At 36.3% G+C, this 23044-nt stretch overlaps 1 protein-coding gene and 1 long non-coding RNA gene across 5 annotated transcripts in view; one reads left to right on the top strand and one right to left on the bottom strand.

Moving 5' to 3' along the window:
* The window catches only part of LOC126832573 (uncharacterized), a 79481-nt gene extending 75395 nt beyond the window's left edge, over positions 1-4086 (top strand). Inside the window, exon 9 of the long non-coding RNA XR_008789324.1 lies at positions 3457-4086. This is a non-coding gene — a long non-coding RNA (uncharacterized LOC126832573). The remainder of the gene's footprint in view (positions 1-3456) is intronic.
* The window catches only part of LOC126832539 (uncharacterized), a 96484-nt gene that overhangs the window by 33064 nt on the left and 40376 nt on the right, over positions 1-23044 (bottom strand). For 2 of the 4 annotated variants that reach the window (XM_056103418.1, XM_056103420.1), the window contains exons 14-15: positions 14406-14460; positions 6695-6898 (exon numbers count right to left, since the gene is read on the bottom strand). In XM_056103418.1, coding sequence (XP_055959393.1) covers positions 6846-6898; positions 14406-14460 — 108 coding nt within the window. In that variant the 3' untranslated portion in view covers positions 6695-6845. The remainder of the gene's footprint in view (positions 1-6694; positions 6899-14405; positions 14461-23044) is intronic. The other 2 variants (XM_056103419.1, XM_056103417.1) reach the window with 1 other exon arrangement.

The raw sequence follows: 23044 nt of genomic DNA, 5'->3' as shown, positions 1-23044 counted from the left end.
GGAGGAGGAAAAGGAGGAACATGAACTTGACGAGGTGGATCTCTCATATACGAAGAATTGAACTGTGTAGGTGGCTGTCTATAGTACCTCTGTCGTGGTTGCTGCATCTGATGTTCCATATCAGTTATACGAGAATTTACTGTCTTCATTTGCTCTGACAAACCGGAAATCTGTTGAAGAATTTTATTTTGAAAAGTGTGTAGAACTTGAAGTTGTAGATATTACGTGAAAATGAAGAACTAGGGAGATTAGGAGTGGCTGAAAAAATATGCATCTCTTCTTCAGCTTTCCTAACAGCAGTCATTAAAACTGAAAATGATACATCAGCATCAAGAATATGCCTAGTATTAGATTTAACTTGTGAATTGCTCAGGCCATGCCAAAATCTGTCCTTCAATATTTTATTTGAAGCAGGTTCAACTAGAATACCAGCATTAATTAACTTTGAAACAATATGTTTGATGTTACATGCCCATGAAGAAATGGATTCATTTTCCTGCTGCTTTGCTGTATATAATTTATTCATCAAAACCTCTACTGATAAAATATCACCAAATAATGGGTCAAAGTGCATAAATACCTCATTAATTGTTTGCGGATTAATTTCAATTAAAAATTCAGCAGCTGTGCCTCGTGCAGCTCTGCGAATGGTGTTAATTATAACAGGCACAGAATGTGTACCTTCTTGCTGTAGACCAATAATTTCTAACCGCCATTGATTATATAAAACATCCCCCTTATTCCCATCCCCAGAAAAAGTTGATAATCTCAGTTAAGATGTAGAAGGTGAATACGAAACAATCGGCGTTTCAAATCTGGATGCTGAAGATAATCTTTGAAATGTAGAAGTGGGGTTAATTTGAGCAGATGAAGTATAGGGTATGAAAACAGGAGAAGATGTCTGAACTGGAGGGTTTAACTGAATTGCAGCTGCTGGATAACTCTGCAATGGGGTTCTATTCTGTAAATCTGATGGTGTGTTAACATAAAAAGTCTCATTACGTAATCTTGAGGTTTTTCGTGAAGAAGCATCTGTAATAGTAGAAGTCGAAAAAGCACTGACCGTTGATCGAGGACAATACACAGGAATACTTGGGGTTGACATTGGGCATGACAAAGATGAAGATTGGTCAATTAAAGGGCCATATCCTAATACATCCCTACACACTTCATGTTACATATCTAAATTTAATTGGGACATCACCACTTTTAATTCATTAATAATTTTACGAGTTGTGAATTCATTTGCATTTGCTTCTGCCATTGCGTTAACTATGCACAGATGTAACAAAATATTAATGAAAAAATACCACATAAATGACAAATAAAAAATTTGGAAATTCAAAATTACACACCATGTAGATGAAAATATCTAAGTGAAAATCAAAATCAAACAAAATTCTCGGACTGGAATGTGGAATTCAATACCGAAAACAATCTACAAAGTTGAAGTCACAACTACAAAACCAGAATATATATGAAGATTTATAACAAAAAATCCAAGTCCAAAAAAAATACCCAACTGAAACTTGTCAAAACTCTTCAAAAATGAAAATACGAAAATGCAAGAAAAACAATCATCAAATACTGGAACGCTAATGTTAAATAAAAATCAAACAAAGTCACGAGCAATCAATTTCCCTTTATTAATTCAAGACGAGTTACAAGGAAAGAAAAACTGAGAAATAGAAAGTTAAGTGCAAGTGTTTTGCTGATGTTAAGCTATGAAACTATGTTGAATGTAAACAAATAAAAAATGGCTGTCAATGTCACTAGGTCAATGTCACAGGAAGTAGGTCAATGTAAAATAAATATGTCTGTTTTACACAGGATCTAATATTATAATGTTATGTAATTAATAGCACCTTAATTATTTTTAAATATTGATGTAATGTTGATATCTGTAATGTTAAAGATGTATTTTACCAAATAACTATTTAATGATTGTACTAATATGTTAAATGAATATTTTTACTACATAAATGTATAATGTAAGATGTACTATGAACAATTATTTATAAAATATGTACTTATATACAAGTAGAGTAACAGTAAAATAACCAGTATTTATTTTATGCTTTAGTCACCTTGATTATTTATAATAATCTAGCTGTCTAAATTACGATACGTGTATTTTACTTTGTAATTTATATACATGTACCTTAACACTAAGAACAAATATTATACGCTATAAGTATAAGATAAAGACAGATAATCTAGGCGTCCCCAGATATACATACACATTCACACCCTCAATAATAAATTACACAATATTACAATTAATACAAGTATAATAATATATTTATTGAAACAAAATGTTTACTTGGCCAAGTATAAGAAAAACAACTTACAGAGCTCTTTCGCAGAAATCCAGAAAAATCCAAGAATTCAACACAAAAACACAAATCAAGCAAGAGTTCACAAAACACAGATCACAAAACACAGGAATCAACTGTCTCTATATCACGTTGGGCGCCATTTTGTAGTAGGAGTTTTGACATCACAATATCACAATTAAAAGACTTTACACATGAGGGAAAAATATATTTAATCAACATTTACTTATGAAATATAAGGTTATTTAATTTCTATATATATATTATTATTAACTTGCTAATATTTACTTTAATAGTTTGGAATTATTTATATAGTTTAAAATGTCTAGTCCAGTCAAACAAATACAAAACCTACCTTGAAATAAATGATTAAGAAGAGCTGTTTAAAGATGGGTAGAAAATAGAAGAGTGAAGTTAGTAACCAAAATCAACAAAGCAGGTTTCCAAGGGAATGAAATCTACTCACTACCTTATAACAATAGCATTTTTAAACTTTAAACTAAAGTAAATATCACCACTGGAAAGAAAAGGCTAGCTGGATACTCAAGACAATAGAGACTGATTGAAATAGTTAAAGTGGTTATAACACCCTACTAAAATATTTAAAGGGGCTAAAACACCCTACTACAATAACTTTAACATGGGTGAGTTTTTAGCCTTTATTATTTTATTTGCAGACTGTCAACATAATTTTATTGCTAGTTCTTGTTCAGAGAAGAGCAGTTCTTGCATACACCCCTCAGAATACCCTATAAAACTATGTGATGCCTAGGATTCAAGTGGTTGCGATGTATATCGTTCTGACGTGTTGTCAATCATTGTCATTGTCAATTTTAGCATAATTTCCCGTTATCCTAGGCCCAAATCAGCTGCTATTTCACCTCCCCTAGTGACGATATTTTCAAACAATTTCTTGAGACTAATGACTCATTATCAGGCGGATCATGTTATTCAGAATTTGGGCAAACTTTGATTTAAATTGTCCACTTTAAAGTAAACACTGCAGAGACTCCCAGAGTGCAAAAAAACAAAACAAAATTGTCCACACTGCTTAGTTACGAATAATTTATGATGCCTGTTTATGACTGATTTTCTTCTGTTTTATATACATGTATTTCAGAGATGTGTTTGGATGAAGTTTGAAAATAGTGTGATGGTCATTTGAGCAGAATTTCTTGAAGATATTTGTCAATAAAGATTTGGGTTGAGGAAGATGGCTGAGCACAAAATGAAAAAAAAAGTACACTGTAATATTTATATACGCAGTTATTCGCCTTGCTAAAACAGAGGGGAGTTATATATTGTCCAATCGACGTTGTCTAATCCACCAACCAAAACGCAAGATTCACAAGCATGTTACAATGCTGTGTCGATACTGTTTTTATCCCCCGTCTCGGAAGTGGTGTTTGGTAACTATGTTTTTAGGACAATTGTGATACTTAAGTGAATGGTGAACTTTGTGTCGTAAGGAGACGACTGTGATTAACTTTATAGTGAATTTTAAAGTGAACCTTAATTTCGTGAAAACCCATGCTTTCTAACATGGCGGATCTCCATAGACATCATGAACTCTGTGAACCGTGAACTCTGTGAACCATGAACTCTGTGAACTGTGAATTCCGTGACTTGTGAACTCTAATTATTGAATTAGAACTGTCAACAAAGAAAGCTGTCAACTTGTTTATGTTTATACTGTAACTCCTGTTTCTTGTATATGTTTATTTACATAAATATTCATTAATATTTCAAAGCCTTATCATTTCATTCAAGTGTTATCCGGTGATTTGATCGACTGTTGTCCTGTCAATTTGGTTTGCCAGCCCACTCCAAATAAACACGTCGTGTGGAGAGGGTTAACATCTTTTTTACCTACAACACCGCAGCATGCCGAGATGAGATTTGGGTAATCTTTTACTTCTTCACACTCTGGTCAAAATTGGTCAACCTGTGATCAGTAGATTTGAGTGGATATGGGAAAGCACAATAAATGAATAGGTACAAGCCTAACTTCATATATTTTAGCCTGTCTCTGCATATGGGCATTCTTAGACTATCGTTGCTAATAATTCAGACTCAGAATTTTGTCGAACATCAACTCAATATAAATACTGTATTTATAACATATCGTCTTGTCATTTGTTCTATTACTCAGCCTTTAGTAGTTAGGTATTGCACATACTTTTGGGTGGTCTAAAATGAGATATTTCAAGAAACACATTTTCTTGTACAAGATTTTAGGGTGGTCTAATAAGCAACTGTGAGGAACACATTTTCTTGCGCATGATTTTTGGGTGGTCAATTAAGCAACTGTGAAGAACACATTTTATTGCGCAAGATTTTAGGGTGGTCTTTCTTAAAAATGATGGTGCATTTTTTTGTACGCAAGATTTTAATGGGTGGGTGGTCTACCCAGGTCCAGTGCATATTTTTTGACTTGACGTATGATGTTTTTTTTACTACTGCCCCCCGGGTAGAATAGTACGTAGTGTCTAGTAAAACGAGTCAATTGCTTAGCAACCAAGCAGATGTTGAGAACATGTGCAAGTGAAGCTGCCAGTGTGTGATGTGAGCTGGTGACAGCGTACTGTTTTCTACCGCAGACATTATGTTGGACATTTGATTTTCTATGAACGTATAAAATGTGACCTGCAAGCTGTGAACTTTTGTGTAATATTATGTGACAGTGAATAAATAGTTGTTATTGTTTGCAGTATCGTGTTTCTTACATATCATGGGTTTTCAAGTCCAGCGCGTATGGAACGGTAGGCTGAAAAAAAGGACTAAATAGCGGTGTCATGTGAATATTTTAGTGAAGTGAACATCATCCATAGAGGTGTATATATTGACTAGAGTCACTCGGCAAACCTTAACAGATTCCAGTACCCTACATCTAGATGTAGGGTACCGGAATCTGCTGAGGTTTGCCGAGTGTGACTAGAGTGTATTGTGGTCATGTGATCCCCATTGACGTAACGTTAACGTTGTGGGCCGTCACTGGAGACTGGCCGCCATGTTTCAACCAGGAAAGAATCACGGATGAACGCTATGTAAACAAAGGGAAATAGACTGACGGAGGGCGGACAAGCCCATTAAAAAAGCAGTTCTAATTCAACAATATCAACCAAAAAAATGATGATTGAAAGGTCTTACCTTACTGTCCTAAAAACAAAATCATTTTGGTCAACTGGCATATTTTTGGGGCTTTATTATTATTAAGAATAACTCTTATCATAATCATCATCATGATGAATACTGTGGCATTGTCACCATCCATGGTGTAAATTGTAATGCAGAACTGACGAAATCATGTTTATTTTATTAATTGAGCACAGTGAACGTCCTCGAATGTCCAGATCTATAAAGTGTTCAGCAAAATTTTGAACATTGCTCCTTGGTAGTTCACATAAAACTTTATTTTGGATAGATCTAAATAATTTGTTCAGTTGGACGATTTGAAATGAAAGGACTGCTTGATTGACAGATATAACTAAACTATCTATATCATGTAAAGAAATAAAATCGATTTTAAAAATAATCTATGACTTCTATCATTTACCAGTAGAATAATATCTGATGCCGATTGAAAATATTTTTTTTTTAAAAAAAAAAGGAAAATATATAAAAACGCCTAGCAAGGCCTTAGGCCTATTTTTATTTTCAATTTCCATGATCTGGTGTCTGATTTTTCTTTGTTGAAAAATATGACGGTATATTAAATTTTACAAAAAAATAAGACTAACCTAATCATACTTAATAAGATTTTCGTAGTAGCAGTAGCAGGCCTATTTTTTTCTTCCAAAATTTGACTGGGAATTAAGTTATCAAAATTACTTATTATTATTAACCATTTTTTTTTTTAACTTGTTCGGGGGTTTTAAGCGGGTTTTCAGAAGAAGAAAAAAAAGAAACATAAATATTGCAAGAAACTTTCACTTTATTCTGTACATCTGTGTACACAATGAATGTCGGCCTAATTAATAAAATCCGAGGGAGTAAAACTAACCGATAGCAAAGCAACTACTGGCCAGTGAGTGCATGTCTGTGACTAAACACTCCACTCCAATAAGTAGACTTACTCCCCCTGATATTTTTCGTACAATGCAAAATGTGTGTATATATAATATGCGCAATTTCCATAATAATTAAATATACATTAATTTATGAGTTCGCTAAACGCACGGACCTTGTAATTATTACATAATAAAAGTATCAGTACTAATAATATAGACCTGCCCGGTTTCCGGCCTCAAACTTACAGTGTTCGACGTCTTATCGCGGTGTTTATTAAATTATTTTACACAATTATGATGATTATACTATATCTATTAGATCACTATTTCACTTATGATATATCTTACCTACTTATGAAATGATAATCCACTCCCTTTTCGCCTGACATAACTCTCCGGCATGTTGATATATGCCAATGTAGGCTAAATCTTCCCGGTTGTAAAATGGCTGCCGACCTCCGTAGTCGGCACGCGATCACGTGACCACCATACACTCTAGTCAATATATACACCTCCATGACATTATCGAACTAGTCTTCACCAGCTCGGCATCTACATAATCAAGTAGAAAACATCTAAAATTGACATTTCGATGAAATCATTGTGTTGTGTAACTTTTACTTTTGTGACATTAATTTGTGTTGTTCTGGTGTCTGGAGTTGGAGCCGGAATGGAGCAACGTTAAGCGGGAAACAGAACCCCTCCTCCGCCTGTTTTGGAGCCAGTCATACAAATTGTAAGTACAAATGCTAGTCATAAAACTGCCTCGAATCCTGGATTGATTTCCGATGATGTGATACAAAATGACATTGAATTATTTGCGAATGACAGGCCTACTAACCTACACGGGGCAGGTATTCGTAACAAACAAGTGACAGAAGCATGTGAGTCACACAGGGCCAGTGCTATGGTTGATGATATTGATAAACCCACTGTAAATCCCGAAGACAGCATCTCGAATATTAGTAGTAAAGGGAGTAAAGTTTCTTCAGCCTCTAGAGCCAGAATGCGTGCAATAAAACTAAAAGAGGAATTGTTTGCTTTGGAAGAGTCCAATCAACTAGAAAAACAAAAGCTTGAAATGCAAGGAGCTATGGAAGAAATCAACAGAAAACAAAAGGAAATACTTCTGCATGCACAACTTAAAGCAGCAACAGAAATAGCAAATAACAGTGTTAGAAAATAAAAGTAGAGTGTCAGAAATAACATTCAAACAAAAACCTATAATTCCTGAACATTCTCCCAATACTATTCTTAATCCTGTGATTGAGCTGGACATTTCTGTGAATAATGAACCGGAGATCCCTCTGAGTTTGATTTCTGATAATTACCCTAAGAAGGCTGTGAATCCTGTGAACAATGTTGACATATCCAATATATTAGTTAAACTTGTTGAAAATCAGAGGGACCAAGTACTTCCTAGCCAGGAATGACATTATTTTGATGGAACTGATGTGTTATCTTATCAAACATTTGTGAAGAATTTTCAGTTTATTATTGAACGGAACACTAATGACCCCGCCAGACTTAGAATTTATGTTAAAATAAACAAAGGGGGAAGCACATGAACTGATAAAATTCTGCCCTTTGATAGAACCACCTGTTGATGCGTATCGTGAAGCAAGAAGACTGTTAGAGACTATGGTAATTCGCAACTTATTGCATCTGCCTTTGTATCAAAAGCTGAACACTGGTCGAAAATTCAGAATGGTGATAAAGTGGGGTTGAGAAAGTTCTCAATATTCTTAACCAATTGTGTTAATTCAAAACGAAATAATAGACACGTGAACTTTCTTGATGGATTTGAATTTATTAAGACACTGTGCAGTAAACTGCCTATAGCCATACAACAAAAGTGGATTTCGGAAGTAGGTCCACTCTGTGAAAAGGGAAAATCGTTCTCCTACATTAAGTGACTTTGATAACTTTGTGGGCGTTTTATCAAGGAACAAGAACAATCCAAGAGTTTGTGGATTGGGTTACCAACAGAGATCAAATTATCAGTCATTTAGCGTTCAACCAAAAATCCCACAAAGGAGAGTGAACGTAACAAACATTCAACTTGTGGTACATAGTATGAAGCGTGAAAATCTAGCAGCCAAGTCGCCGTGTCTTTATTGTGGACAGCAAACATATCATTCTTTGTTACAGTGTAGACGATTTGCTGGAATTACTCAATTTGATCGTGATATGTCAGTAAGAAAACTTGGTTTGTGTTATGCATGCCTTAATCCTGGTCATATGAAAGATAAGTGTCCAAATCCTGAATGGTCAAAATGTGACAAGTGTACAAGAACTCATCAAACTGTTATGCATGATCCTGCAAGGGACAGAAAAAACATAATACTAGTGAAACCGGTGTTAAGAACAGTACTGATAATATGAACTACAAAATAACTTCAGGTTGTGTTAAAGCTGAAATTATGGGTGGAAACCCTTTAATGGCAATTCTTCCTATCTGCCTAAAACCTAAAGTGAATGACGATATAGTTTCAACCTATGCCTTCGTAGACAATGGCTCGTGTGTTATTCTTTGACAATGAGATTTTCTATCATCTGAAATTTCAAACCATTAATTTGGAACAGACTATAAACACTAGTATAGTGACTGATCTTGTACAAGTAAGTGATGTTTGTGGTAAAGCATTTTATGATTTGCCTCAGGCATACATAAGAGATAAAATTCCAGTTACTATGAGGGATGCCCCTTAACAATCCGATATCAATAAATGGGAACATTTCAAGGACATTAAATTACCTGATTTGGGTGGTAAATGTATACCCAGAGTGACAGTGATGATTGGTGCGAACTTTCCATTGGCGACACAGCCACTTGAGATTCGTACAGGCAACATCGGTGAACCGTATGCTGTAAGATCACCATTGGGTTGGTTGTTTTATGGTCTTAACGGGAATTTTGAAAATCATATTAGTGTCAATTACTGTCATGTGGACCATAATTTAGAACTACAAGTTAAAAGATACTTTAATCTTGAATTCGGTGAAAGACTGTGTGATGACCGACAATTCATGTCAGTAGAAATTAAACGATTCATTAGTATTATGGACAATTCTATAAAATTAAAAGACGGACATTATGAAACTGATCTGCCTTTAAGAAATCATGATGTTGTGATGCCAAATAACAGACTTCAAGCTGAAGTATTTGCCTATAAACTGAGAAAGAGATTAAGTGTCAATGAATCTCTTCATAAACAATATACTGAATTCATGAATAATTTAGAATCGAAAAACTATGCAGAAAAGGTGCCAAAAGGTGAATTGGCAAAACTAGATGGTAAAGTATGGTATTTAAATCATCATAATGTTGTGCATCCAAGAAAACCTAATAAGGTAAGAGTGGTATTTAACTGCCCTTTAGTTTATGATAACTCATCTCGCAATGAACAGTTATTGTCAGGCCCAGACTTGACCAATAATTTACTTGGTGTCCTTTTCAGATGGCGACAAGACTATTTTGCTGTGATGAGTGATATAGAGAGCATGTTTTATCAAGTCAGAGTTAGTAAATCTGATATCGACTTTATGAGATTTTTATGGTGGCCAAATGGGGACTTAAGTCAAACATTAACTGAATATCGTATGTTAGTCCATTTATTTGGAGCTGTCAGCTCTCCAAGCTGTTCAAATTTCGCTCTCAAACGTGTAGCAAGTGACAATATAGGTAAAGTAGATAAAAGTGTCATTGACTCAATCAACAATGACTTTTACGTGGATGACTTTCTAAAATCGTAGCCGAGTGAATCTGAAGACAAAATGGGTCAGTAACAGTTGCAATTTGATGAATACTATCCCAGCATCTGATAGAGTTGATGAAACCAAAAACTTGGATTTCACCAATATCAATGACAATTTACCAGTGCAATGTGCATTGGGTGTGAAATGGAGTGTTGAAGACGATAAAATTGAATTTAGTGTAAGCTCTATGAATCCAAAGGCAACTCGTAACATTTTATCGGTCATGAGTTCTGTGTACGACCTGTTTGGGTTCGCTTTACCATTCGTTCTTCGTGCTAAGTTAATCATTCAAGATTTATGTCGCGAAAAACTTGGTTGGGATTAAGAAATACCGGAAAAACATGAACGCAATTGGAAAAACTGGGTAAAAGATTTACCTAACTTAGAAAACGTGTCAATCGATCGCTGTTTAAAGCCAAAGTGTTTCGGTAATACACAATTGCATCATTGCGATGGTTACTTATATAAGGTTTGAAAGTGACCGTGGCGAAGTTCATGTGTCATTTGTGATCGGGCGATCACGTGTTGCGCCTATTAAACCACACACTATTGTTAAGTTGGAATTATCAGCTGCTACGTCAGTCGTAAGAATTAACAATAAGTTGAATATGGAATTAACTATACCAGTGAACCAAGTGTACTTCTGGACAGACAGCCAGACGGTATTGAAGTATATCGCGAATGAGAAAGCGCGTTATCAGGTGTTCGTGTCTAATCGCTTAGCAGTGATACGTGATGGATAGGAAATTGATCAATGGAGGTATGTTCCGTCCAAGCAGAATCCCGCTGATCATATCTCTTGTGGTCTTAGTGCAGATGGTCTTAAATCTGTCAACTGGATAATGGGTCCAGGTTTTCTGTATGAGTCATCTGAGAAATCGCCGCCTATGCAAGTATTTAGTGAAAAACTTGACAATGAAACTGTGAGTGAAATAAACGTCGGGTGTATCAAGGTGAATCAAAACGATGTAAACAAGTTATTTAGTCATTATTCGAACCGGAATTGTCTTAAACGCGGTGTATCGTGGTGGTTAAGACTGAAGGCTATTTTAAAATTGAAAAGCCAAAAACTCGAAATTCCTGATAGCTTACGGAATGGAATCTTGAGAAATCTATCATTCAGTGTATTCAGAAATCTGTTTTTTTGTGAAGATTATAAAATACTCTCTGGTGATAAAAATAATTCTGTGAAGTCCAATAGTGCTTTGTCAAATTTGGATACTGTATTTTTAAATGGTCTAATCTGTGTCGGTGGCAGATTAAGAAATGCTGACATTCCTAGTGATGCCAAACATCAAATTATTCTCCCAAAGAATAATCATGTGTCAACCTTAATCGTGAAATACTTTCATCATAAAGTAGGTCATCAGGGTCGTAATCACACGACTGCTGAGATACGTCAGAGATTCTGGATCATAAGATCTGGTGTTTTAGTGAAAGAGATAATCCGTAACTGTGTCATATGCCGTAAGATAAATTCTCGTGCCAGTCAACAAAAGATGGCTGATTTGCCAAAGACGCGTGTTCAAGCTGATCTTAAAGCATTTTCTAGTGTAGGCATCGACTACTTTGGTCATTTTGAGATTAAAGTAGGGTGCTCGTTGAAAAAGCGGTATGGAGTAATATTTACAAGTTTTACTACCCGTGCTATCCATATAGAGGTGTCGACTTCTTTAGATACCAGTTCTTGTGTCAATGCTATCCGTAGGTTTATTGCTAGAAGGGGTGTGCCAAAGGACATATTTTCTGACAATGAAAGAACTTAATCAAGACGATCTTAACAGATTTGCTGTAGAATTTAACTTTAAGTGGCATTTTAACCCTCTTACTGCCTCTCACCACGGTGGTGTATGGGAGAGACAAATACGCACAATATGCAAAATATTGCAATCGTTGTTAAGTGAACAATATTTGAAAACCAGTCAAACTGAAGAACAATTACAAACATTTCTCTGTGAAGTGGAATAGATTATAAACAGTCGTCTCGTGTCTCTGAAGATCCGAATGATTTGGAAGTAATTACTCCAAACTCATTATTATTGTTGCAACCCGTGACGTCATTTCCTACTGGTGTATTTTGTGAACGTGACATTTACTCAAAACGTAGATGGCGGCAGATACAATATCTAGTCGAGTTATTTTGGAAACGGTGGACTAGGGAATATCTCCCAATGTTGCAACAAAGACAAAAGTGGCTAAAACCAAATAGGAACTTTAAAATAGGAGACGATAATGCACCTAGATGTTCGTGGCTTATGGGTGATATTATTGATGTATATCCAAATAAACAAGGTCTAATGAGAAGTGTACAGCTAAGGACAAAGACCACTACTTTGGTCAGACCTATAACTAAATTATGCTTTTTATTAGAGCAAGATGAGTGAAATGTGAAACTGTCGTGAATTGTGCTGAACTGTGAATCCCGTGAACTTTCTAAATACTTTAGAATGTCATAATTTTAAGTTTAAAGTTAACTTTCATTTGTGAAATTTTGTGACTAGTGAACTTTTCTTTATTCTGTGAATCATGTAATTTTAACTTGAACTGTGAACCCCAATAAAACTTAACTTGTGAATTTGTAAACTGTGACATCATGCTTTATAAATGTATTGTTTATTTTGTTATTAATTACGGTTTATTCATTTGTTTAGTTGATTATTATAATATAATTGTAAATGTGAAGTGTGAATGCTGAATTGTGAAACAGTGTTTGTGAAGTGAATTAGCTCTAGTTAAGAGTTTCTTGTTTATTTTGATCTTTGAACATTGTAATGTTCAAAATCTATATATGGCAATATAATGTGTCAGTACATATATGCAGAATATTAGGTTAAATGAGCGGTCAATCGAGTCTAATTAGCATCAGGTAGAATAGTACGTAGTGTCTAGTAAAACAAGTCAATTGCTTAGCAACCAAACGGATGTTGAGAACATGTGTGTGATGTGAGCTGGTGACAGCGTACTGTTTTCTACCGCAGACATTATGTTGGACATTGATTTTCTATGAATGTATAAAATGTGACCTGCAAGCTGTGAACTTTTGTGTAATATTATGTGACAGTGAATAAATAGTTGTTATTGTTTGCAGTATCGTGTTTCTTACATATCATGGGTTTTCAAGTCAAGCGCGTATGGAACGGTAGGCTGAAAAAAGGGACTAAATATTGGTGTCATGTGAATATTTTAGTGACGTGAACATCATCGAACTAGTCTTCGCCAGCTTGGCATCTACACATACATTATGCAAGGCCTGAAATGTTATCTAAGTCTAGATGTTTAATTAGACATTAATTAACTTATCCAGACCATAATCAACCCTCGATGTCATCGCTAGCCTGCGATATTTACTTGATTAGGATCTGATTTGCTGCTCAACTTTCATTCATGATTAAATCATGAAATTGATAATCGAGACTTTGTTTTTTATCGTACCGACTTTAGTAATGATGATCGAGGCTAGGCCAAAAATTCAATCGCTAAATTCTCGGTTCAGATTGGATCAACCCTTTACATTATGTAGTTTTTAACTATTATAGTGAGAACTGCCAGCTCTTTATCTAATCTCCCATAATGTATCTTTAAACTAAGAGGATGAAATGTACAGAGAAATTCTTCAGACTATGTACAGCAGTGTTGCCCAACCATGCGCCCAAGAAATAAACCTATGGAAAAAGGGGGTCCATGAATAAAAAAGATCAGCAAGTAAATTGTTTGTATTCAGATAATGAAATTCAGTAGCTGATATCAAAGTCGCATTGAAAGAGAGAATGGGTCATTTCGGGATTAACATATGGTTTAATTTTATTTCAACTGGAGGACCCGGAGAAAACCCACGAGGTTGGACAGGTGACCCTAATCCTTCTCACATACAACCAGCGAATCGAAACCACGCCAGTTGACTCAATGACAGACCTTATGATAAAGCGCACACATGCTAACCATTTGGCCATCCAACCCCGTCACATTAAAAGAAATGGCGATCATCTTGCTATGGGTGGATGCAACCTTCCTTTCTTTTTATCAAAACAGCTATTAAAAGTGGTGGCAAGTGCCTTAAATCCTAATGCCCCAAGTATGGGAAATCTATCTGAATAGATGTTACTCTTTTCAGTTTAATTTTTAATGCAAATGTCAACAGCTTGCTGAATGTAAGATTTTTAAGGTAAAGAGAAGAGTGAGAAGTGCTAGACCACTCCGCCACCCAGACAGAGAGAAATACATCACCATAAATACATGGAGATGAAAAGATGCTGATCATTTTTGTTTACATTTTGAATTTAATTTAACTTTTGGCACTTACAATGACTTTGTCTCCTTAATTTGGGTCCACACCAAGTTTCTCTTCGTAATTTTTTCTGAATTATAAAAGAAGGCTGGGTACATAAAACAAATTCTAAATTCTCATTGAAAGATAGGTTGCCAGGCAACATAACATACGCCCACAGCAGCTAAATCGTCCGGGCAGTCAATGAAACATTTATAATACACTAAAATCTGATTAAGAGTAACAAGTCATGAAGTAATTATCAGAAAACCATTAGAATGTGTTTGGTTTTTATAAAGTTCTGCCACATGCTAACGTTTAGTATACGAAACTTTTAATATTATGGATTTAGCTGTTCAAGTCATAAAAACTCATTGAAAATCAATATACTTCCTCGTCTGAAGATCTTAAACTCTGTGTATCAATCTGAAGTCAATCGGATGATAACTTTAGCCTCTAGAGCATCACAAGATTTTTCAAAGTGATCAAGGGCCATAACTCTGACAGTAATTATCGTAAATCGCTGAAAATCGATAGGCTCCTTCGTCTCATAACCTTAACCACTGTGTATAAATTTAAAGTCAATCGTATATTAACTTTGGCCTCTAGAGCATCCACAAGATTTTTTTAAGTGATCAAGGGCCATAACTCTGGCAGTAATGATCGGAAATCGCTGAAAATCAATAGGCTTCTTCGTTTCATGGCCTTAAACACTGTATACAAATTTAAAGTCAATCGGATATTAACTTTAGCCTCTAGAGCCTCCACAAGATTTTGAAGTGATCAAGGGCCATAACTCTGGCAGTAATTATCGAAAATGATAGGTTTCTTCGTCTCACGACCTTAAACACTGTGTATAAATTTAAAGTCAATCGGATATTAACTTTAGCCTCTAGAGCGCCACAAGATTTTTCAAAGTGATCAAGGGCCGTAACTCTGGCAGTAATTATCTGAAATCGCTGAAAATCAAAAGTCTTCTCCGTCTCATGACCTTAAACACTGTATACAAATTTAAAGTCAATCGAATATTAACTTTAGCCTCTAGAGCCTCCACAAGATTTTGAAGTGATCAAGGGCCATAACTCTGGCAGTAATTATCTGAAATGATAGGTTTCTTCGTCTCATGACCTTAAACACTGTGTATAAATTTAAAGTCAATCGGATATTAACTTTAGCCTCTAGAGCGCCACAAGATTTTTCAAAGTGATCAAGGGCCGTAACTCTGGCAGTAATTATCTGAAATCGCTGAAAATCAAAAGGCTTCTCCGTCTCATGACCTTAAACACTGTGTATAAATTTAAAGTCAATCGGATATTAACTTTAGCCTCTAGAGCGTCACAAGCAACTGTGGACGCCGGATCGACGAACGGACGGGGGCGATGACAATATACGACCACATTTCAATGTGGGCGCATAAAAATTCAATTTATAGAGTAATTCTTCTATGGCTGTTTTAGAACAGGGAGTTACGGTGACTAAGTGGGTAAGGTGCTGGCTCACTTGCCTGGAGGTCTGGTGTTCGATCCCTGCATTGGCAGAGAAAGAGTTCATCCAGACTTTACGACGTGGTTTCCCCTTGTCAGTGATGCAGGATGGGGTGTCTGACAAAGACAGCTGTCTAGTCATTCGGATGGGATAAAAAAAAACCCGAGGTCCTGTGTACACGTTGGCGTGCACGTAAAAGATCCCTTGGCAGTTGGAATTCGGTATAAGAGTAGCCGGTAGTGCCACTGTGCAGGCTAAATTTCCCTCATAGCACAATTTATGGCGTATGCCCGTCTTCATTAGCCCAGTCGGAGCAGAACAGTAGGACGTTAAACCCCATTCCATTTGATTTCTGTTTTAGACAGAAGGTTTTTTGAATTATATTTACTTATTCTTTGTCCTCTTTACAGGCAATAAACAATAAGCAGCTTGTACACCATTTAGTAGCAGACATTTATCGTCTGCTACTATCACACGAGTTTAACCGCAAGGACACTGTCCTTTGCTGGCTCCCCAGTCATGTTGATATTAAAGGGAATGATCAAGCAGACTTAGCTGCCAAGTCTGCTTTAGATCTTCCCATATCACAATTTCTTTTACCTTTCACCGATTTTAAATCGTCCATTAAATTATTTATATATGACCGCTGGCAACGGTCTTGGGATCTTGCAGACACAAACAAACTTCATCACATTAAGCCTCTCTTAGGAGACTGGCCAAACTCCTATAGAACCAACAGGAGGGATGAGGTTGTTTTGTGTCGCTCTCGCATTGGTCATACTTTTTTAACTCGTATTTTTATTTTGAAGCGAGAGCCTCAACCAGAATGTGTTCGCTGTCATCTTCCTTTGACAGTAAAACACATCTTGATTGAGTGCAAACATCTCAAGTATACTATTCAAAAAAAGTAGGGGATATTTGATTTTGGGGGCATAATACTAAAATATGCAAATGACTACGAACAAAGTCACTATAGAACCTAACAGAAGAAACATTTCCAGTTACATGTGACGCCCAAACGCACCAATAGCTGCCGCATGGAATGCAGGTGATGCTTGGGATCATCATGGGGGTCCAACCCAAGATTTGGACGACTCTGACTTTGAATGTTACAGTCATTGTGGCATTGAATTCCAGGGTGGAAACATCAGTTTAATTGTTTTAGTGACCAGAAAACAAATTTTGATATGCGTCGGCTTACCCAAAATGAAAGGTTACGTGCCCTTGGCATGCTACAGATCGGCACAACACAGGCGGTTGTGGCGCGGACGATGAATGTTTCTCAGTCTGTCATAAGCAGGCTATGGTCCAGATACCGTGATACACAATCTGTACAGGACAGACCACGCTCAGGTCGACCAAGGGCGACAACTCAAGCCCAGGATCGATTTATCCGTACCTTGGCCTTGAGAAATCGTGTCATCACAGCAAATCAGATCAGCGCTCGTCTTCAAACAGACACTGGTGTGAGAGTGAGTGGCCAGACGATTCGGAATCGACTGCATAGGGGTCACCTTCGCGCCCGACGTCCTCGCGTGATCCCTTGTTTGAGAGATCATCACATTCAGGCAAGACGTCGTTGGTGTAGGGATCGTCAACACTGGGATAATCGACGCTGGAGCAATGTGATGTTTTCAGATGAGTCAAGGTTCACTGTTGATTTTTTGGACAGACGTAGGAGGGTGTGGCGTCGTCGAAACGAGCGCTTCCAAGACGTTAACGTCATCAGACATGATCGATTTGGGGGTGGTTCTGTTATGGTGTGGGGAGGCATCACTGTTGCTGGAAGAACGGCTTTACATGTTGTTGCAGGGCGTGTTACAGGCCAGTACTACCGGGACAACATCTTGGCAGTCCATGTTGTGCCGTTCGCACGACGTCATGGCCGCCGTTCCATCTTCCAGGATGACAACGCAAGATGTCACGGGGCCAGGATCGTTACAGGTTACCTCCAACAACAGAACATCACCACATTACCTTGGCCAGCACTGAGTCCCGACCTCTCCCCCATCGAGCATGTCTGGGACATGCTTGGACAGAGGTTACGTCAACGTCAACAACGTCCTGCCAATGTCCAAGAACTTGCCGCTGCGTTGCAACAGGAATGGGACAATCTGGACCAAAATGACCTTAGACGTCTCATTAGGAGTATGCCACGTCGGATCAATGCTTGTTTGGCAAACAGAGGAGGATTTACCCGTTACTGACTTGGTTGTGATGCTGTGGTAACTTTGCTGTTTGACCCCGGGTATCATTTTACCCTTATAATGGTCAGGCTGTGCCTTACTTAGTCTAACGATCATTTGGAATAAATCGATGAATGTGAACTTCATTTCATTTTGTCATTTGTTTCTTCGTCAGTTTCATTAGGTGACTTTAATAACACTTAAAAATCAAATATCCCCTACTTTTTTTGAATAGTATATATTAGATCTAAATACTACCGTTGCCAGTCATTACGTCAGCTATTTGCTCAACCGGAGCTACAGTAGAATCTGTATGAGCAGCCACTCCTATTCAGCGACATCTCCTTGTAAGCGGTCACGATAAATTCCCCCCGTAGAAATTCTGTTGTTTCATCTCTTTATTCAACGGTCACTCCTCTAACGCGGCCAGCGGTCACTATTTTACTAATAAATTCAACAAAACATAGCCCATTCAACAGCCATTGTTGAACAATATCATCTTGTCATTCTTTGTAACACCCTCGCTAATCCCGTGAGTAGTAGTTAATTAACTGGACCCCCACTGATCAGGTAAAAAGCAATGTAAAAATAACAATCAACCCGGGATTATCTGTTAATTAATCTTTTGTTTTATTAAACGACTAACCTGATCATTGTTTTCACGCGTAACGACACATTATTTGATACTGATTGAATAAAATAAAAGTACCGAGTTTTGTCACGATCATCTAGTATCTTTCTTAGCGCCTCCTATAATATTACATACAGAGTTACACCCCCTGTAAATAGGTCATGAAATTAGCGATGTTTTTTTTGTCCATGTGCTTTTTTGATAAAATAAAATGAATTCATCGATTTTCTTCACAAAAATGGATAAATATTATGGAATGCATCACAATGGTAGACAGTAGTATCGAAGGTTGGTACAAAATGACAAGTTTACAGAAGTTATGTCCGAGATTTGAGTAAAGAATTTTCGTTCGGCGCAAGATTCAGCGACGGTCAAATTTACCACTTCCAATGCATTCAAGCGTAATATTTAATTTATGTCAGCACAAAAAGCACCAAGATTTTATTAAAAGGCCACTCCCGTTAAGTTATGTCCGAGATTTGAGTAAAGAATTTTCGTTCAGCGCAAGATTCAGCGACGGCCAAATTTACCGCTTCCAAGCGTAATATTTAATTTAATATTTATGTCAGCACAAAACAGTTGTGAAAATTCCCTTGGGTGGCTGCTTAATGCAGATTCTACTGTATATGATAAAGTGCTAACATTTTTAAAAGAGACAAACTTTTATTCTCAATTTTAATTGTATATATTTAATCATGTATATCCTTTTAAATATTTATATATGTAAAAGATTTGTTATATTTATTTTCAATTAATATATTTTCTGTGATATTTGTTTTTATTTACATATATAAATTCAATTATGTGATATTGTTTTAATTTGTCTCGTTAGATTCACCATATGTTTGGCGCAATATAGCCCGGTTGGAGCTGACGTGCCATTAAACAACATTTCATTTCATTACATTTGAATATATACAGCCTTGGTTTCTTCTTTTGTCAAGTTTGAAACTATAATAACATCAAAGCTTTTCACAATAATGGACTGCAAACCCAACTCATATTGTTCGTTCTCCATTTTCTATGGAGGCAACATGAAACTCGACATGCTTGTTCCTTGCACAATTGCGCATCGATGGACAAAAGTTATAATTCCAAGATGGCTGCGATGATGGATCTTGGTTCATTATATATTATTATTATTATTATTTTTATTTTTATTAAGGATTTAGGTCAAAGACCCATAGATCCAAATCATAATACAATAAAGTGGTCAGATCAGACAGTGGTATGGTATGGATTGGTAATAATACATAGATATATATATACATGTAACTATAACAATATAATAAATGATACGTGCAGGTAGATTACTTTTCAACAGTCTTGGTGTATAGAAATGGTGAGATAGTCAGTAAATAGGATTTAGGACTGGGTTTTTAACAATTTGTTTCTTAATACCCATACCCTATCTATAAAAGTAGATAATTGTAACAAACGGTTTTCATCGCATGTTAATAATAAATTATAGAACCCATTCTCTTCGTTAATGGAGTCACTCAAATATTGAACTCGTAGTTCATGATATGTCTTACACACAATAAATATATGGTACAAATCTTCAATTATATTGGCTGTACAAAACATGCAATTCGGATGCTTGGATAGTTTTCTCTTATATAAATTTGCTCCTGTGGAGAAGAGATTTAACCTTAATTTTGTGACATTTCTCTTTGCCTGCTTAGGGATTTGTGCAGACAAGTATTTTTCTTGACACAGATTCAGTTTATAATTCTTATAGATTTCAAGGCTTTCAGAATTACTAATTCTCTCAGACCAGTCTTGCCTATTAATATCCGACAGTCTTAGTTTTAGAGATAAAATAAATAACTTTACATTACCAACAGACTGAGAATACCATATATAAGCGTAACCTAGAGAACTTAACAAAATTCTTATTTTGGTTGCCCAGGTGTCTCTACCTAATTCATCTAGTTTGCATAGCATAAGATAAACCTGTTTGGGATATCTGTTATGGGACATACCAATTAACTTGATCCAGTACTTTATACAGGATATCATGTATGAAAAAGACAAGTCAAGGCGGCCACATTCGCCCAAGGCTCCGGGTGTAGTGGAGCTCTTATGGATTCCTAGTGCATACTTGACAAACTTGGAGTGAACACGTTCAATATCATAGCGGAACTCGAATCCCCAAACCTGTGAGCCATAAAGTAGTATTGGTTTGATAATTGCGTCAAAAATTTTGAAAGAGAGTTCGATGGATGGATTTGTTTTCTGAAATAAACATTTGATAGGGATTAATGCCTTTTCAGCCTTCACTGACAAATTGTACAGAGCCTTGCTCCATGACAACCTTGATGAGAACAATATGCCTAAATAGTTATAGTACGTGACACACTCTAACAAATTGTTTCCCAGGAAAAACCTTTCATTATTCCTTAGTGCTCCCCCATTCCTAAATACAACAACCTTGGTTTTTATGGTGTTCACAGATAAATTAAATTCAGTACAAAACTTATCCAAAATATTGATTTTTCTCTGCAAATTACCAACTGAGTCACCTAAAATACCAAGGTCATCTGCATATAGCAACATAAGGATATCATCAATGTCTTGAGTGGTAAAAATGCCTCTTACATCCCCATTTTCCATAATATTAACCAACTGGTTTATATAAAAACAAAACAAAATAGGACTAAGAGTACATCCCTGTCTTACGCCAGACACACATTCAAAAAAGGGAGTGAGTCGGTTCCCAATTTTGACACATGATGAGACTGAACTGTACATGGACTGAAGTGCAATAAACATTTTCCCACCAAGACCATTTTGTAAGAGTAGGGACAACAGTTTGGACCGATTAATCGAGTCAAATGCCCTGGAAAAATCGACAAACAGTGTATAGAAACGCCCCCTGGGTTTGGACATATATTTCTGTGCGAGACCAAACAATGTGAAGATATGGTCTACAGTTGAATGACCTTTTCTGTAGCCAGCTTGAGCCTCTTTGTATTTGTTTTCCGATTCGCACCATTTTTGAAGCCTGCAATTGAGAACAGCACTATACAATTTACCGATACAGTCAAGCAGTGAAATTCCTCTGTAATTGTTTGTATCGTTTTTTGAACCTTTTTTATGTAATGGTGCGATAAGTGCCTTAGACCACGAGTCGGGAAAACATCCTTCATCAAAGACCTTATTGAATAATAAAGTAATAGCCGGAATGAGGATATCAATGCCAACTTTGTAAAAATCAATACCGATTCCATCCGGACCGGGCGAGGTCCCTGGCTTCATGTTCTTGACACATTGCTTGACTTCTGACTCAGAAATTGGTTTGTTAAGAATACAGTTATTTACTACATTTGTTTGAGTTTCAGAATTTGAAATAAATTTAGAATATGATACACCCTCTTGTGACCCGAAACATGGATTCAAAATTGATTTGAAATGTTCAGCCCAATTTCCCGGAGTAATTGCGTCAGAGATTTGTGATTTGGGTCGGAAAAATTTAACAGTTTTCCAGAATTCATCTGGGTCATGAAGATTTCTTTGAAGTGTGTCATAAAGCGTGTGTTCATATTCTATTTTCTTGTTTTTACAAAGATTTTTAAACTCATTTTTACATGTATTGTAAGCACTTAAGTGTGATTTACAGTTGCATTTTCTGAATTTATTTAATAAATCGAACTTATGTTTCTTTCTAGTTTTACAGACTTCATCAAACCAAGGTGGTTGTTTGTGACGTAGTGTACCTTTAACTACAGGCCTAGGCCTGATACTCATGCATGACCCACAAAGTTTGATGAAGTCCGTAAAACAGGAAAGAACATGATTAATACTTCCAGAAAGTATGTCAGTAAATTGTCTATAAAATTTATCATATCCACATGAAACATTAGTAACAAATTCGTCTCTGAACGCGTCCTGCCATTTTAATTTTGAGTAAGAACCTAAAATTACATCATGCGAAACATTCGGATTCTGGAGACTATAAATAGCAATATCAAATTCTACGGGGTTATGATCTGATTCAGTTCTGGGTCTGACTATGAAATGACAAAAAAGAGCAAACAAACATGATGAGGCTATGACTAGATCCACCACAGATGCGCCGTTATACTTTAGACATGTGAACTCGCCAGTCTTATCGTCATAAATTCGACCGTTAACGATATGGATGTTGAATATACAACATAGTATTAATAGTCTTCGTCCAAAGTTATTAGTTTCACTATCTTTAGATTTCCTAGCTACATTAAAACTATCTGTTTCATAGTCAGCTTGTTCCAGTCCCGGCAGAAATTTGATTGAATCCTCACAAAGAAAGTCGTGTGTAAGACCCACCCTGGCATTGAGGTCCCCAGCTAAAATAAGTGGAGATTCTGGCCATTCATATTTTAGTTCTT

This window comes from Patella vulgata, chromosome 9 (genome assembly GCF_932274485.2).
Source record: "Patella vulgata chromosome 9, xgPatVulg1.2, whole genome shotgun sequence".
Taxonomy (NCBI): domain Eukaryota; kingdom Metazoa; phylum Mollusca; class Gastropoda; family Patellidae; genus Patella; species Patella vulgata.
This window is presented reverse-complemented; position numbering and strand designations above follow the sequence as displayed.